Raw genomic sequence first — 17,577 nt, 5'->3', positions numbered from 1 at the left:
CTCATTCACACAGAGGCACGACAGACACGCACGCGGGTGGCACACAGCTCACGCGGGCACTCAGTAACTGTTGAGCACACCGACAAGCCCAAACAAGCGTCTAACTCGTCCTGGCTTCCGCTTATGCCCGGCGGGCCGACGCCCGCTCCCCTCTGTCTCGTCTCCAATCCCCCCCCCCTCCACTGCTCACCCCCGACTGTTGCACCATCCTAGCCACGATTTCATCACATTACCCATGCAAACAGACACATACAACACAAACAAACACGTAAACATACCCAATGGTGTAACAATACTAACTAATTTGTAATAATCTGATTAACATCTATTTTAAACTTATTTTCAATGAAGAGGACCAAAGGAAGTTCATCAGTGTGACTGTCACAACTAAATCCATATTTATATGCCCTATCTCCTTCAAAATACGTATTATGATGTTTATAATACGATCCCCTGAGAGGTTTATGTGAATATGATTTTGTAAAAAGTGAAAACGGCAACAGCTAAAAAAAGTTTTGATGTTAATAATTTTTTATTTTAATATTTGAAGTATCTATCAGATTGAGGCTGTCCGGGCTGAGCCGGGTTGGCTCCTCTACGTGTTAGCGGAGGTTAGCGGAAGTAATACCGCAAACGCTATTCCGCAAATGAAATGAAACTTCCGCTATTGTGAATTTGCGGATTTTGCGGACTAAAGAGCGGAAGTGCCCAGCACTGACGTGTTAGCGGAGGTTAGCGGAAGTAACACTGCACACGCTAATCCGCAAATTAACGACCTTTTTGTCGCAATCGCAAATCCTCAAATGAAATGGAACTTCCGCTATTGCGGATTTGCGGAAAAAAAAACTATTACCACGGGACATGGGCTAGTGTAAAGTCCGGGATTGCCACAGTTTACTTATGCCAGGTTTCCCCAGTAACCTATTGATCAACCAGACCGAAAGGAAGGTTGGCCAGGTGGGTGAATTGCACCCCGACTCCCCTGGTCGGGATTCAAACCCTGTCCCGTGGATTCGTAGTTAGTCACGCTAACCACTACACCATGGAGGCACCTCGATCCTAAATCTCTTCCTTTTCACCAAAGCCCTTACCGTGCCTTTATGAAGTCTTGATCTCTCCCCGCGTCCCACAGGTCTTGGACTCCACGTCGGAGTCGCGGTCCCCAGCACTCACGGTCAACCGGCTCAGCATCCTGCGGCTAACACGGGACTACCACAACGCCAGACTCACCTGCCTCGCTATCAACAACAATGTCACAAGCCCCGCCAGCGCCTCCGTCACCGTCAAAATGAACTGTAAGTAACTGGTGTGCGTTCGTGAGTTTCGGCGTGTGTGTGTGTGTGTGTGTGTGTGTGTGTGTGTGTGTGTGTGTGTGTGTGTGTGTGACCGTTTTCACCATTGTGGGAACCGCGCTCAGCCTATATCTGTCGGTATGGGCATTGAGAAGGACAAGAAAGTTGTGGTGTCGGGTGGGTCGAACGTGTATGTGTGTGTATGGGGGGGGGGGGGGGGCAGGTGTCTGTGGCGTGGGTTTCGGAGGAGGGATTTTCCGACTTTGGTTAGGCCGGGGTCACAGTCACAATTTTGACTCCCAGTGTTGGAAATGTCGCGCTGCCAGACGTACGTTACGACCATCGTAGGTAGATCTCCTTTTTCAATTATTAAGGTGTGGCTAACAAGATCAAAAGCCTTAGTAAAGTCAACGAAAGTTAAAGTGAGTGCAGTTTTCCTCTTGTCGAGAGATTTATAGACAAAATCTAGAAAACTGACAAGGCAGTGTGTGGTTGATGTGGATTTGATGTTACCAAACTGTTGGGGATCAATCTGAGGGGCAATATCAGCATAAGCCCAGCCAAACACAAAACTCTCACATATGAGGCTGGGTATGGGGATAGTGGATATGGGTCTGAGCTCATTAAGGGAGGTGGGGTGGGTGGTTGTAGGGAGGGAGGATACATATGAAATCTTCCAATCTGAGGGGCAAATAATGTCCTGACGGAGAGAAGCATTAAAAAAGCAGATAAGTGGCTTTGACAGCTCTGGGGATAATTCCTTGTACAGTTTTACAGGGAGGTTAATTGGTGTCACGGACCTGTTCACCCAAAGGTGTTGGAGGCGTTTGGCAACCTCAAACTCTTCCACTGGGCCAGGGGGAGGGAGGGGCTGGTAGGACAGTCAAGATGCGGGCAGGGTCAAGGGGGGGTAAGGTCTGGCATATGACTGAGAAGTGTGTATTAATGGCCTCGGCTGCCTCCCCGTCTATGAAATGTGAAACACAGTGGAAGGCGGGTAGTGATTGTTTGTTTTGGCCCGTCAGATATTTAATTTTCTTGTACTAGTGGTTGATGTTGGTTCGTTAAAAAAAATTATCTTTTTGTTGGATAGTATGCCTGTTGGGCTGCTTTGACTTCCCAAATCACTTTGTTTCTGAGCGACTGGTACCTGTCGCTGTCACCACACTTACTAAAAGCACTAGTTGTCTCCTGCATTAATCTCTTGATACGTGATATTATCCAGGGCGCACCAGTGGGTGGATTTGCACAGTTCTCTGCGGGCAGGAGCGATGGTATGCTTCCATTACTGTCTTGATTTATCTTCCACTTTGTGTGCATGTGTGTGTGTGTGTGTGTGTGTGTGTGTGTGTGTGTGTGTGTGTGTGAGTGTGTGTGTGTGTGTGTGTGTGTGTGTGATTGTGTGTCCGTGTGTGTGTGTGTGTGTGTGTGTGTGTGTGTGTGTGTGTGTGTGTGTGTGTGTGTGTGTGTGTGTGATTGTGTGTGTGTGTGTGTGTGTGTGTGTGTGTGTGTGTGTGTGTGTGTGTGTGTCTCTCTCTCTCTCTCTCTCTCTCTCTCTCTCTCTCTCTCTCTCTCTCTCGTGTGTTCTGTTAAGGATTAATGCAAATAAATAACGTCACACAAAATGGCTGCTGTTTTGCCGGAAACTCTGAGGCCATTAGAGTCCAGTAAATTTCTAGTAAAAGGTTGCGAGGGTCGTGAGTGAAAAGAGAGAATTATATTAGTTGTGATGTTTGAGTGGCTGGCGCGCGGTTATGTTGACAGTGATATTCGTGACTGTGTGCGGCAAAATGCGAAATGATGTATGTGGTTGTGTGTAGTGATGATGGGGATGATAGTAATGACACTAACTGTTGCTGGGGACGTGCTGTACTGAACTGCTGCTGGACACACTGCACTATATATGAGGATCCACAGGAGAGTAAGGTAATCCAAGAGGCCGGTGGTAGATCCAGGGGGTAGTTAGTAATCCCAGTGGGGTGTCACACTGTGTTTGCGTGTCTCTCTAAGTCTGTGTGGTGTGTGGTGGCGTATACACTGAGTCTGTATGGCGTGTACACTGAGTCTGTGTGTGGCGTGTACACTGAGTGTGTGGCACTGTGTCTCAGTAATGTGCCGCACTGTGTTTGAGTGTTCACTGAGTCTTGTGTGCGTGTCTCAGTCGCCGGACCAGCGGGAAGGCAGGAAGGAGGAGGGGTGGGTGTGGGTGGGTGCACGGCGGGAGAAGCACCATGGGGCACAAAAGATGCCTGGAGAGGGGGCACAAAGGATGCCTGGAGGAGGCGCTGAAGATGCCTGGAGGAGGCGCTGAAGATGCCTGGAGGAGGCGCACAGAGGGTGCCTGGAGGAGGCGCACAGAGGGTGCCTGGAAGCGGCGCACAGAGGGTGCCTGGAAGAGGCGCGCAGAGGGTGCCTGGAAGAGGCGCACAGAGGGTGCCTGGAGGAGACGCAGAAGGCGTCTGGAGGAGGGCACAGAGGGTGCCTGGAGAAGGCGCAGAGGGCGCCTGGGGGAGGACGGGGGAGAACCCTGAAGGTGGCAACTACGCCTACGGCGTAATGCTTCTCCCGACCTGAGTGCTCAGCCTCACGAGCCCCGAGCGGAATTGCGGATTTTTGCCCCAGGAGAGGACGGACGAATGGACAAGTTATCCTGCCCAGGTCCTCCACTCTGGGAGAGAGTGCCCTTGGTACGGCACCGGCTATAAGCCACCTTGAACCATAGCAACACTGCAGGGTTACCAATTGTTGATGGTAGCGAGTGTTCTAAGTGCTAATCGGTTCACGGATAGAGGAAGTCGTATCCGCCAGGGTTACTTTATTTGACAAAAATCACAAAGGTCATTAAGACAAGGACAGCATATAGAATAGGTGTTTGTTTGTGTATGCGTTTGTGTGAATGTTGTTTGTGTAGGGTAACATTTAAGTGTTGGTGTATGTGTGGAACAATGTGTAACGGTGGACAACAAAAGGACATAGACGGACAGTCAAAGGTAAACGAGTACAAGAAAAGTTAATCATTGGAGACGCTACAAGACAGAGGGAGTAAAGGACGATGAACATCAAATATGAAAACACAGAATCTTAAGTCTTTCTTTGCAGCACCCCATTTTCTTATTGTCACTGAGGGGAAAGAACACGGAATATGAGCGGTGATTGCTACACTCTCGGCTCTCGCCCTAATAGGCGCACCTAACATCACCATAGCCGATCCAGGATTCAGTACGTTTCCTAATCTATAGGCGGTAATGTTATAATTGTATTTCGTATAGAATCCTTATAACCAAAACTAATTAAACTTATGAGTATTCTTTTTCTTGGGCAGAACATTAATAAACAACAGAACAGTAATATGAAAATACGTTCATATTTTATACGGCAACTGTGGTCCGAGGCAGCAGCGCACGCCATTTTACGAGTATCAGGTACCTTAAATAAGCACATTTTTACTGCGCAAAGCAGGTGATGTCACTTATTGCGACTTCGTGAGCTTTCATATTTATCTATTTGTGTGTATTTCATGGAGGTATAATTTACATTACAACTTTCATTTTTACTAGTGACACGAATTTGTGACTGTTTATCACAATAGAATTTCACTCAATTAAGTGAATCAGACACCATAGGAGTATTACCAGTGTGTGTATGAATGAATACAAAGATAAGCACATATTTTTATTAAACTCTAGGATGTCTCGTAGATAATTTATAAAAAAAAAAAAAAAATTCCGTATAGGCTACTCTTTAGCCCACTATCGCCGCTCGAGGCACAAAAACAGGCCCTCCACCAAGTTTGTAACTCACATTTGGTGATGTTAGGTGCCCCTATTGGCTGGCTTCTGTCGGTTGCAGTGGAGGCGACAGTCACTCGCACATGCTCTTGGTGATAAATGTTTATAAACTACTTACCTTAGCTCACTTCTTATACAAGATAGACAATTTTATCTAACACCATTACACGCAGCAATGATTGTGGATCCTAAATATGCTTGTCACAGCTCTGTAAAAATCAAAAGTAAAGAAATAATGACGAATATAAGTGAAATAACGCGTCTGAAATGTGTATACCACTTTTACATATATCTGATATTTGCAGAAAATATTGAGTCAATGCTGACAAAATACATTTCACTCCATTAAGAAGAGTCTCATGAAAATGATGGTATAACCAGAATATAGATAAAACGCGATGTAAGTGAAACACGGAATGATTCATCTAGACATGTCGCGTCCTTCAGAGGGATGTGCACGCTGGCGGTGTTGATGCTGGTTGAGTTATGCCCATCAAATAGCCTACTATATAAAAATATACAACACTCAATGACTCATACCACACCAAAGCTTACTTGCTGACCTCCGTTCTCTCATTTTTCGTTCCTCACATGTTTTTTTTATAATTTCTCGTCATTATTTTATTATAAAAAAAACTGCAGAAACCATTATGAGGAAGCAGGCAAACGTTTAAGTCATGCACAACACCGCTCTGAAGGACGCGACACGTCTAGATAAATCATTCCATGTTTCGCTTACATCGCGTTTTATCTATATATATATATATATATATATATATATATATATATATATATATATATATATATATATATATATATATATATATATATATATATATATATACCATCATATTCATGAGACTCTTATTTATGGAACGAAATGGATTAGGTTAGCATTGACTCATTATATCAGTGGTTTTCAAACTATTTAGTGTGACAGCTCACTAAGAAACAGCTAATATTTTTGCGGTACACCTGCCCTTATATATTTATATATATATATATATATATATATATATATATATATATATATATATATATATATATATATATATATATATATATATATATATATATATATATATATATATATATATATATATATATATACTTAGGTCTTAGACTTATGTTATAATTAGTCATCCTTGATAAATATAAATTACAATTTACAACAGTTTCATTATATTATGTACACAAATCAAAATCCTGCCCAAATTTTCGCGGAACACCAAGGAGATAATGGCGGCACACTATTAGTCCGGCAAATCTTAAGTGGCAGCTCTGACGTAGACAGCCCGCTAGACCCTGTTGCCACTTCTCCAACTGACCTCGCACACCGTGCCTCTCTCTCTCTCTCTCTCTCTCTCTCTCTCTCTCTCTCTCTCTCTGTCTGTCTGTGTGTGTGTGTGTGTGTGTGTGTGTGTGTGTGTGTGTGTGTGTGTGTGTGCGAGAAAAGTGGGGGTGTACTCTCATTCGGGGAGTATGGTGCACGACAATGCATAATAATAATAATAATAATAATAATAATAATAATAATAATAATAATAATAATAATAATAATAATAATAATAAACCTCTTTAATTTAAAAAAAATCGCACCAAGACTCTTTACACCTTGGGTGGTGTGGAAATAAGGTCAAAGTGTAATATTTTTATGTTCTTAGCGACCACTCCTTCCCCACTCCCTGGCCGTCCCCAGCAGAACCTTACAATTCACCTGCATATGACTCACATCAGAATTTGCTTGACGGTCCTGGCATTCCATATATAGGTACAGTCTCTATATTTTATCATAATTATGCCATATGGGTGACATTGTATGGCAGATGGCAAACACACACTAAAAAATGGCAGAAATGCGATAATTAAAGCAGGCAGAGCAACTGGCAACTGCGGTGTGTTGGGTTGAGAGGAGCATGACTCAGACTTGAGCTGACAACGTCGCGGTGGCAACACTGCCAAGTGTTGTACAAATTTCTTTGTATTTACTCACAGATAGAGAATCAATCATAAAAAAAACATATTTGTTTTTTATACTAGTGAGAGAGAAAGAGAAAGACACGAGGAGAGAGAGAAAGAAGGGTGTGAGAGGTACGGTACGCGAGGTCAGGTGGAGACATAACACCAGTGTCTAGCGGGCTGTCTACGTCTGAGCCGCCACTTAAGATTTGCCGGACTATAGTGTGGCGCGGCACACACTTTGAGAATCGCTTCAATATATTCTGCAAATATCAGATATGCGTATGTAAAAGTAGTATAAACATCTCAGACGCGTTATTTCACTTATACTCGTCATTATTTTTTTACTTTTCTTTTACAGAGTTGTGACAAGCATATTTAGGATTCTCAGTCATTGCTGCGTTTAATGGTGTTAGGTAAAATTACCTGTTTTGTATAAGAGGTGATCTAAGGTAAATAGTTTATAAACATTTATCACCAAGAGCATGTGCAAGTGACTGTCGCCTCCACTACAGCCGAGAGAGGAAGCCAGCCAATGGCGAGAGCCGAGAGGGGAGGCCAGCCGTTTAGGAGCCGCATAACAAATGCTGCTTAGGCGCCAGATGAACACTTGGTTTGAGTAGACAATAGTACTTTTTTTTTTTCCTATATTAATAATAATTGTTATTAATATTAATAATAATACAAACAATGAAGCAATGTTCTCCATAGCTAATGTATCACCCTTCATACTTTACCAGGTTTAGTTAATTAAGCTAGATTTATGGCTCCTAGGCAGGTTGGTAAGGTTGCAGCTGATTGGCTACACCACTCTCTCACAGACACTCATGTCAGACCATATTTTGCAAGGTCGAGTGAGACATGTTTCTATATTATATGCCATAGCTCATCCCATATACGAGATAGCCAGTTTTGGTTAACACCCTTAGACTCAGCAGTGACTGTAGAATCAAAATGTATTGTAAAAACTCGACAAAACAAAAAAGAAAATGGTATTACGATGAGTTGAACTGTGAATATGTTGAAAAAAAGTTCATAACATGTTTTACTTATGCTCGCTATCTTAAACAGTTATTCATTGATTGCTGAAATACGTATATCATTACATTACGTAGGAAAAACTCGTGTGAACCCGATAGTGTTATCAGAATGCAGATAAACACAGAGTTAGTTATTTAAGGGGAGCGCAATGTGATCGTTCTGGAACGTTCCCGCAGTATTACTGCTGCCCCTCCCCCCCTACCCATGACTCCCCCACCACCAACCATCACGCAGCGTGTCACGCCGCCGTGATGGTTACGGCGAGTGACATGTTGCTATAAATAACTCTGTGTTTTCAATATGTGCATTTCAATATGTGCATTCTGATCACACTACCGTATTCACGAGAGTTTTTCCTACGTAATGTAATGATATATTTCAGCAATCAATGAATAACTATTTAAGATAGCGAGCATAAATAAAACATGTTATGAACTTTTTTAACATCTTCACAGTTTAACTCATCATTTTTCTTTTTTTTATTTGTCGAGTTTTTACAATACATCTTAATTCTACAGTCACTGCTGAGTCTGATGGTGTCAACCAAAACTGGCTATCTCGTGTACAGGCTGAGTTATGGCATATAATATAGAAACATGTCTCACTCGAGACACAAGTGTCTGCGAGAGAGCGGTGCAGCCAATCAGCTGCAACCTTATCAACTTGCCTAGATGTCAGGAATCTAGCTTGAGTAAACCTGGTATATTAAAATTTATATTTAAAAAAATGGCCGCCATCACTCAGTTAGTCAAGTATTTATGAGATTTTCTCAAAAAGGGACCGAACCTCCAACCTCCGAGAGACAGGTAAGAAAGCACTCATGGTCGAGCCTCGTAACACAGGCAGGTTTTTAATTACACATTGCGGCCCAAAAACATTCAATTTATCAGTTTTAATCATTATTAGCCACCATTCAGTATATTTTTAACAGAGTTTGTCTGAAAGGTTTATCATTTTGAGATATTCATAAACTGATGTTTTCATTTGCACTTGGTGGCTATATGTCAGGCCATAATGAAATATTTTGCAAACGAAGTTATAAACAAACAGACTAAAAAAAAAAAAACATTATTCCTCTACTAGCTGTTATAGCAGCGAGGCAGGTGATTATAACAATGAAATACGGATATTATAACTGCAACAGTAATAATAATTACAATAAAAGCAGTAACGTTGCTGCTGCTACTACTAATAATAATAATACAAATACTACTACTACTACTACTACTACTACTACTACTACTACTAATAATAATAATAATAATAATAATAATAATAATAATTATTATTATTATTATTATTATTATTATTATTGTAGTAATAATAGTAACTAGACGCATAACACTCGGATAGTGCACACCTCCGCCAAAGATCGTCCTGAAAATTGGTATGGGCATCAACTGTGATCCTATGCACCATATGGAAGCATTTGTTTGGAGATTTTATTAAATTCTATTATTTTTTTACTTTGACCTTGGACGAACTTTTCGAGGTCAAGGTCAAAGGTCAAGGTCAAGGCCATGCAAGGTGCATCATATGGAAGCATTTGTTTCGAAATCTTATGAAACCCATTTTTTTTTTAAACTTTGACCTTGAGTAAACTTTTCGAGGTCAAGGTCAAAGGTCAAAGTCAAGGTCATGCAAGATGCATCTTTCCATGAGCTAAAATATGAACCAAGTCTAAAGTCTCTACGATGACGAGAACCGAGGTTATGGCAAAAAATATGTGAATCTGACGTTTTATGCGACCTTGACTTGACCTTTGACCTTTGGCATAAAAAAAATGTAATGGGTTTTATTTTGGACGGACACGAAGTTTCCCTGAAAAATTGGTTGACATATCCGCAAAATTGTGCACAGGAGACTGTGAGGGCAACTAACAACTTAGCAGGCGAACGACCGGGGCACTCCTGCCGCCAACCCGCATCTTGCCGTTTGACCTGCTAAACTCCCGCTGCTCGTTCGCCATGAAGCCGTACAACTACCGAGGCGCCGCAACGACCTGCTACACTCCCGCTGCTCGTTTGCCTATAGCCGTTCGACGCCTCGGTCGACGAACCACCGAGGCTTCTCGACTCGCTGTGAGAGGCTTGGTGGGCTGCCAGCGCCTCCATTGTTAGACAGCGGCCGGGCCTCGCTTTGAACACTTAATTCTACTCCGGCTCCAGCCCTGCTCTCACTCGGGTTAAACTCAGAACCGTGGGCTCGTTCTGGGTGCATCACCTCGCTCCTCTCCACGCATCGGACTCTCGTTACTGCCGTGAACCTGACGCCCCTCTCATCCTGCGCCTTCCTCGTCTACCACGTCTACACCACTTCATGGACGAAGCTGTGCTGCCTCGCCATTGCCACTCAGAGGACGGGACGCCCAGAAGAGGAAGAAGCCGTGCAAAGGATCATTGCTGAGTCCGGCGTGCTGAAGCCTTCGTGTTGGAGACTTCAGTTTTGTGAGGCTTGTTTTGGGGTTTCTACTTTATTTAAGGTAAACTGGTGTCTCACCAAATATCTTGTTTATTGTTATCCCTCAACTCTGGAACCTTGACAGACTGTTAACGAACAAACAAACAAATAAACATACAGACCGGACCGAAAATATGTTGGCGGAGGTAATAATAATTGTAATAATAGTAATATTAACAATAAACACACATATCTCTAAATATAGCATTTCATTTAATGAAATGAGGCGCGCGCGCGCGCGCGCGCACACACACACACACACACACACACACACACACACACACACACACACACACACACACACACACACACACACACACACACACGAAATTAGGCTAAATGAAATAAGTCGGAGGCGAATTTCCGGATTAATGTCCTACTTCACCAAACTTCTGGGACCACCTCTCTCCTCCTCCTGCAGCTCCTTACCTTCTTGCAACAGTCGTCCGCCGTACAGCCTGACAATCAACGACTAAACTATTCTCCACCCCTCATTTGCTCAGTCTGCCGCCCCCACCCCCAACACACGGACACCGGAACTTTGTGTGAGTGCATATCTGCCCCCGGCCACTCGGAGAGGATGTCCGCCCCGCCTCAAGGAAACGGCCGGAATGTTGTTCTAATTCCCCAGCGGGATGTGTTTGTGCTGACTCGCCAACTTTGGCCTTGTCCTCCCCGGCTGGGTCAAAAGTTTCCTTCGGGCTAACCGTTGGAGGTGAAAAATCCACTTAATATGTTTGGGCGCCGCTTTTCTTCAGCGCGGGAAAGTAAGCACGACGCTTGCTTGAGGGCGGCGCACACACACACACACACACACACACACACAGAGAGAGAGAGAGAGAGAGAGAGAGAGAGAGAGAGAGAGAGAGAGAGAGAGAGAGAGAGAGAGAGAGAGAGGGTAGGTGGGGCGGGAATAGTGTGTGTGTGTGTGTGTGTGTGTGTGTGTGTGTAGGAAAGTGTGGGGAGGGTTGGATCAAAAGCAAGGAAAGAAGGAAGAAAGGTCTGACTATGTATATTCACATCTCCGCAGTGTTACCAACATTCCGAGCAATCTGTCCGGATTTCTACACTGTTACCACTTCTATCCATGCATTGTTTCTAACACTCCAAGCCCCTCATTCCCACTTCCTCCTCCTCCTCAGTGCGGCCCCTGGTGACGAGGATAGAGGCCCCGCCCAAGTGGCTTCGGGTGGGCCGCGAGTTCGAGATCTCGTGCGTCGTGGCGGGCAGCAGACCACACCCCAACGTGACCTGGACGCTCGGCACGCTCACCAGCCTCACGCCCCTGCCGGCGGAGGTAAGCACGCCCCCTTGCACCCCTGCTTGTCTTGCCCACGCCCCTGCCGGCCGAGGTAATCGCGCTCCCCTGCCCCTTGCTTGTCTTGCCCACGCCCCTGCCAACCGAGGTAAGCACGCCCCCTTGTCCCCCTGCTTTTCTTGCCCACGCCCCTGCCGGCCGAGGTAAGCACGTATCCCTGCCCCCCTACTTGCCCTGCCCACGCCATTGCTGGTCGGGGTGAGCACGCCCCCCTGCCTCCCTGCCTGTCCCGCCCACGCCCCTGCCGGCCTAAATAAGCACGCCCCCCTGCCTCCCTGCCTGTCTCGCCCACGCCCCTGCCAGCCTAAATAAGCTCGCCCCCGCTGCCTGTCCTGCCCACTTCCCTGCTGGCCGAGGTAAGCACGGCTCCCTGCTTGTCCTGCCCACGCCCCTCCTGACTGGTATGTGCCTCACTTTCTCCCAACTCAGCTACTTCTCATACCCACATAACTACCTGCTTTGTTCTCACTTCCGTTTGCTGCGGGAACTTCCTGTTTCATCCACTCCCTCGTTAGCCGCGGGAAGCCTGTCTAACTACCTTCCTCCCATTCTGAATCACTTGAGCCTGGTTCTATTCACAATCAGCCTGTTTACCGCCTTACTTTCTTTACTCCCATGATATATGAGAAGGTAACTTTCCTCTCCAGCGCCTACCTATCTGTCTACCTTCCTCCCTCCGTCCATCCATCCATCCATCCATCCTTCCCTGCCTGCCTTCCTCCCTGATTGCCTGCCTTGCTACTATCATTGCCTCTTGTCTGCCCGGTTCATTGTCTGCCTCCCGTGTGTATCTCTCGAACATCTCATCGTTTTCCTCTCCTTCCTCTACTCCTTGCTTTCCATTTTCTTTCTTTTCTGTGTCTTCTTCTTTTTCTCTCGCTTCGCTCCCTTCAGTATCTTGCCCTATTCCTCTAACTCCATGTATTCCTTATCCCTCTCCTTTTCGTTTCTCTTCTTCCTCCTCCTCCATCTCCTCTTCCTCCATATTCCTCTCCCTGTGTTTGACCTCGTCTCGCTCTTCCTGCTCCTCGATGTACATTTCCAATTCTTCTTTTTCTTCCACCTCCTCCGTCTCCCCCCCTCCTCCTCTCTCTAATCATCCGCCATTACACATCGTCTCCTTGCCCCCTCCCTTCCTCACAGTCACACCTCATCAGCCTACTGGGATCGACCTCTCGTGCCGTTCAGGTCGCCTCTTGCTAAATACATATTTTCTCTTGTTCATTTTCCACTCCGTCCTCCTCCTCCACCTTCCCTCTCCCTAACCCTCCCTAAATCCCCTCCTCTTCTTCCTCCTTCTACTTTCCTTCCCCGCGTTCATCCCCTCTTCCTTTTGCTAATCAAAACTGTTGCTGCGACCTATTAACAAGTGAGGTGGTCCTATGCATGAAAACACTTTACAGCAACAATCAGTTCCCTAAAAGCTGTAAAAAAGGAGAAATATTATGAATAAGTTAATGCTGTTTCATGGCAGAGAAACAGATAATTGGTGGTGTAATAAAAATCTCGTAGTTTGTTTATGTTTCCATGTTGTATGTACAAAAGTATATTAGTATTTACGAAATAGATCTACCGCATTACTAAGTGTACGGTAACTAAAAACAACACTTTCATAATGGATAAGACGTGGCCTGGAGTTAGTAACTGAGGTGACGGCCGTGAGCTCTAGCCCGGGTATCCGCCATATTGGTAGCACCCTGAATGGTAGTTCAGCGGCTGCACTTTACTTCCAAGGATTAGCGGGCCATGCCGCCTCCACCCTTCCTACCTCCATGGCCCCGATCATCCCCGATATTTCGCTGGCGGCAGAAAATTGGCCTGATAGGCGGTAAGATCGGGGATATTAGGCGGCAAGCCGCCATGCATCGCCGGTCAGTTTTGATGACAGTAGATGCCGCTGACCACCGCCGGTCAACTTCCTAATGTTCAAAACTATGGGGATGCTCCCGGCCGACCGGCAGTTTCGAAAAAAAAACTGCGACTAACCGGCGGTACACCTGCGATTGCCGGCAGCCAACCGCTTGCAACCGGGGGCAAATCGACGTTTGGTCTGCGGGCAACCGGCAGCAGGTCGGCGTTAGACCGCATTAAAGCCGCGTTACACCTGTGTGTGACCTGGAGATTAACAAGGTGTAACCTGCAACTAGGCAGCCGGGGCACCTGATGGCAATGTGTTTGTCATCTATAGCACCAAAACACTGAGAAATGTTCACCTGTTAAATTATTGATTGGCACTTGCTTTCCATCTATCTAGTCTTGTGGGACACTATCATTTCTTCTTGAAACTCCTCGATGATTGCCTTACTTGTCTCAGGAATTACCTTGCAAATGATGTTGTTTGCAACTCTGAAAGCGTGCAGGATACGGAGGTAGCTGTCGCCTGTTGCAACAACCTCATGGTGATGGCGAGCCGAATAGCGGGTCAGATAGATTCACGCCAAAAGGTGTCCTCCTTGACAATAATTGGTGCCACTGTTCAGTATCTCCTGGAACATGTCCTTGTTCGTGCACATTAGGTTTTTGAAGCCTGGCGGGTCCCCAGCCACTAATTCCTTCTTGAGGGTAAGGAACATACCAAGACGGCCTCTTTTCTCCATCCATATTCTCACCCACGTTGCCCTACGTCTTTTCTATATTCTTTCCTGTCGTCTATATTCCAGTAGGTATATAAACAACAACAAAATTTGGACTCTGTTAATATCACGTTCACAAGAGCTGAGGAAAGCCAAGGCGATAAAAAAAAAAAGAAAGCTAAAAACACCTGGAAGGGCTTTATATATATATATATATATATATATATATATATATATATATATATATATATATATATATATATATATATATATATATATATATATATATATACACACACACACACACACACACACACACACACACTACCCACCACCGTGTTTGATCGCTGATGTGCCGCAGGCATTACGCAGGTCTGCCGCCTATCTGCCTGGGGTAATCAGGAGGCCTACCGCAGACTGACCTGCAGTTATCGTAGATCAATCGGCGGTCAGAGAAATAGAAAATCGTACATATTAGCCGGTTGACAGGCGGAAAGCAGGTGGTCTTCGTGCGGTACACAGGGGGAAGACTGCAGGTGTGATGCCGGTTAAACCATCAACCGTGAGTATTGACGATCTTGCCGGCGGTCTGGCCATGATTTGCAGATCGGGGATGATCGGGACCGTGACCGTGAGGCTAGTGTCACACATTCACGACCTTGACTCCCGGTGCCTCCCGACGTCGGGCCACACGACGACAGTTTTGGAAATTTCAAAACAATTGGAGGCCTCCCTGCCATCTGTCACCAATTGGCTATAAGCTGCAACCGTCGGATGTCCATGTCAACAACGTCTCAACAACGTCGTTTCGACGTTGGCTATGGTCGGCATTTAAGGGGATCTATTTACGATGGTCGTAACGTAGCTTACGTGTGGCAGGGCGACATTTTCTAACGCCTGAGGCATCCGGAGTCAAGATCGTGAATGTATGACACCAGCCATAATGTGTGCGAAGGGATCTCTTCCTCTTGCTCCTCTTCCACCCTACTTCTTTATTTTATCTCATTAATTTTACTCTTTTATTTCTTATACTCGTATCCGTCTTTCTCCTCGTCTCTGAGCCCTCTTTCAACCCCAATCTCTATATTCACTTCCGCCTCCAGCCTTTTCCCTCCCACACGCCTCTTCTTTCCCCCACGCTTCTTCCCTTCCCTTCCCCACGCCTCTTTTCTTCCCTCCCCCACGCCCCTTTTGCTCCCTCCTCCACACCCTTTTCTTCCCTCCACCACGCCTCTTTCCTTCCCATGACTCTTTCCTCCCCTCTTCCACGCCTCTTCCATTTCCAAGACTCTTTTCTTCCCTCCCCCCACGCCTCCTCTCCTCCTCCCTTTCCTCTGTCGCGCCCTCTTTCTCTCATCGCTCGAAAGTCTAAATGATATAGTTAAAAAAGGATATAGACAGAGCATGTTAATGTATTGCTTTAAATATGTGGTATGTATAAATAGCATTTTTACTAGTGTTTTTTACTCCGCTTTTTTTTATTTACCGAGCATATGTTTTTCACATTTTCTCGTAGCGAAGGAAAAATGTAAAATATCCTGTACAATGCTTGTGTTTTCGATATTGTATCTGTGTTTAAATCTCCATGAGTGTAGTGCAATGGCTTTCTTTATCCAACTCATCATTACTTCATTCATTAATTTTTCCTCGTCACTCTCAACTCACACGTGAATTTCGCATCGTTCATTGAGGTGCTCCGCAGGTGCGCGCCGCTCCTCGCCCACGCACCTGCCCTGGACGGAGTGAAAGGGCATTGCAGTGCGGGGTTACAGGACTATACTTTTGTGCCCATATTATTTACCTCATTTTATTCTCATCAAAGCCCGGCGTATCTGAGAGAGTGTGTGTGTGTGTGTGTGTGTGTGTGTGTGTGTGTGTGTGTGTGTGTGTGTGTGTGTGTGTGTGTGTGTGCACGCGCGCGTCATCCGTGTGTGCGTAATTTCAGTATCTAGAACACATGCAAATAATTATCGTGTGGGAGTCCATACCTGGCTGTGTGCAAAGGTCAACTAATATTTTTTTACGGAATCAATGATGGGTCGATGATAGCTAAAGGCGAGAGGAAACGGGTTTATCAGAAGAGATACATAAAAAGCGGAACAAACGGACAGAGGGACATAACTGTAGATGGGAAGGGAAGAGAGTTAGGAGGAAAGAAGGGAGACATGGAAGGAGAAAATCGTGTATAAACAGCTAGGAAGGAAATGAGGGAGAAGTAAGGGTCAAAAATAGAAGGAACAAATGAAGAATTTGTTATGTGAGATAATAAGGACAGGGAAGAGAATACCTCCTACTCATGCCCCCTCTGACTCCTTTATGCCTGTTATTAAGATTCTTCATAATGATGTTTTATATGCCCCCTCTGGTCTCAACTCTCAGAAGTTCCTCACCAACGACTGTTGCTTAAATTACAGGCTCACGGAGTAGTGGGTAAAGTTTTGAACTGGGTCAAGGCGTGGCTTAGCAATAGGAAGCAAAGAGTGCAAATCAATGGTAAAAGATCTGACTGGGGATGTGTTACGAGTGGGGTCCCACAAGGTTCGGTATTAGGTCCACTTTTGTTTATTATTTATATCAATGACTTAGACACAGGAATTAGTAGTGATGTTAGTAAATTTGCAGATGATACCAAGATCGGTAGAGTAATTGAGTCGGATCAGGACGCTAGTATTCTCCAAGGTGAACTCAACAGATTATATGACTGGGCGGATAAATGGCAGATGGAGTTCAATGTAGGGAAGTGCAGTATTCTGAGTGTAGGTAGGAACAACCCCTCACATAACTATTGCTTAAATGACACTCTCATAAGTAGGTCTGGGTGCGAGAGGGATTTAGGGGTCTTAGTGAGCTCTGATCTCCGTCCAAGGGCACAATGCATTCAAGCTAGAAATCGAGCTAATAGGGTACTGGGATTTATTTCAAGGAGCGTACGCAACAGAAGCCCCGAAGTCTTCCTCAAACTATATTTAGCATTAGTTAGACCTCATCTTGACTATGCGGTTCAGTTCTGGTCACCCTACTATAGAATGGATATCAAAATGTTAGAATCGGTGCAGAGGAGGATGACTAAGATGATTCAGGGGTTGAGAAACTTGCCATACGAGGAAAGACTCAAACAGTTAAACTTGCATTCTCTAGAAAGGCGA

At 45.1% G+C, this 17,577-nt stretch overlaps 1 protein-coding gene across 2 annotated transcripts in view; it reads left to right on the top strand.

Annotated features, from left to right (window-relative positions):
- The window catches only part of LOC126992519 (hemicentin-2-like), a 167,508-nt gene that overhangs the window by 3,245 nt on the left and 146,686 nt on the right, over positions 1–17,577 (top strand). For both annotated transcript variants that reach the window (XM_050851313.1, XM_050851302.1), the window contains exons 3-4: positions 1,133–1,295; positions 11,683–11,837. In XM_050851313.1, the coding sequence (XP_050707270.1) occupies positions 1,289–1,295; positions 11,683–11,837 (162 nt within the window). In that variant the 5' untranslated portion in view covers positions 1,133–1,288. The remainder of the gene's footprint in view (positions 1–1,132; positions 1,296–11,682; positions 11,838–17,577) is intronic.

The sequence above is a fragment of the Eriocheir sinensis genome, chromosome 7 (genome assembly GCF_024679095.1).
Source record: "Eriocheir sinensis breed Jianghai 21 chromosome 7, ASM2467909v1, whole genome shotgun sequence".
NCBI classification, from domain to species: domain Eukaryota; kingdom Metazoa; phylum Arthropoda; class Malacostraca; order Decapoda; family Varunidae; genus Eriocheir; species Eriocheir sinensis.
Note: the sequence above shows the minus strand (reverse complement) of the source record. Positions and strands in the feature narration are given on the sequence as shown.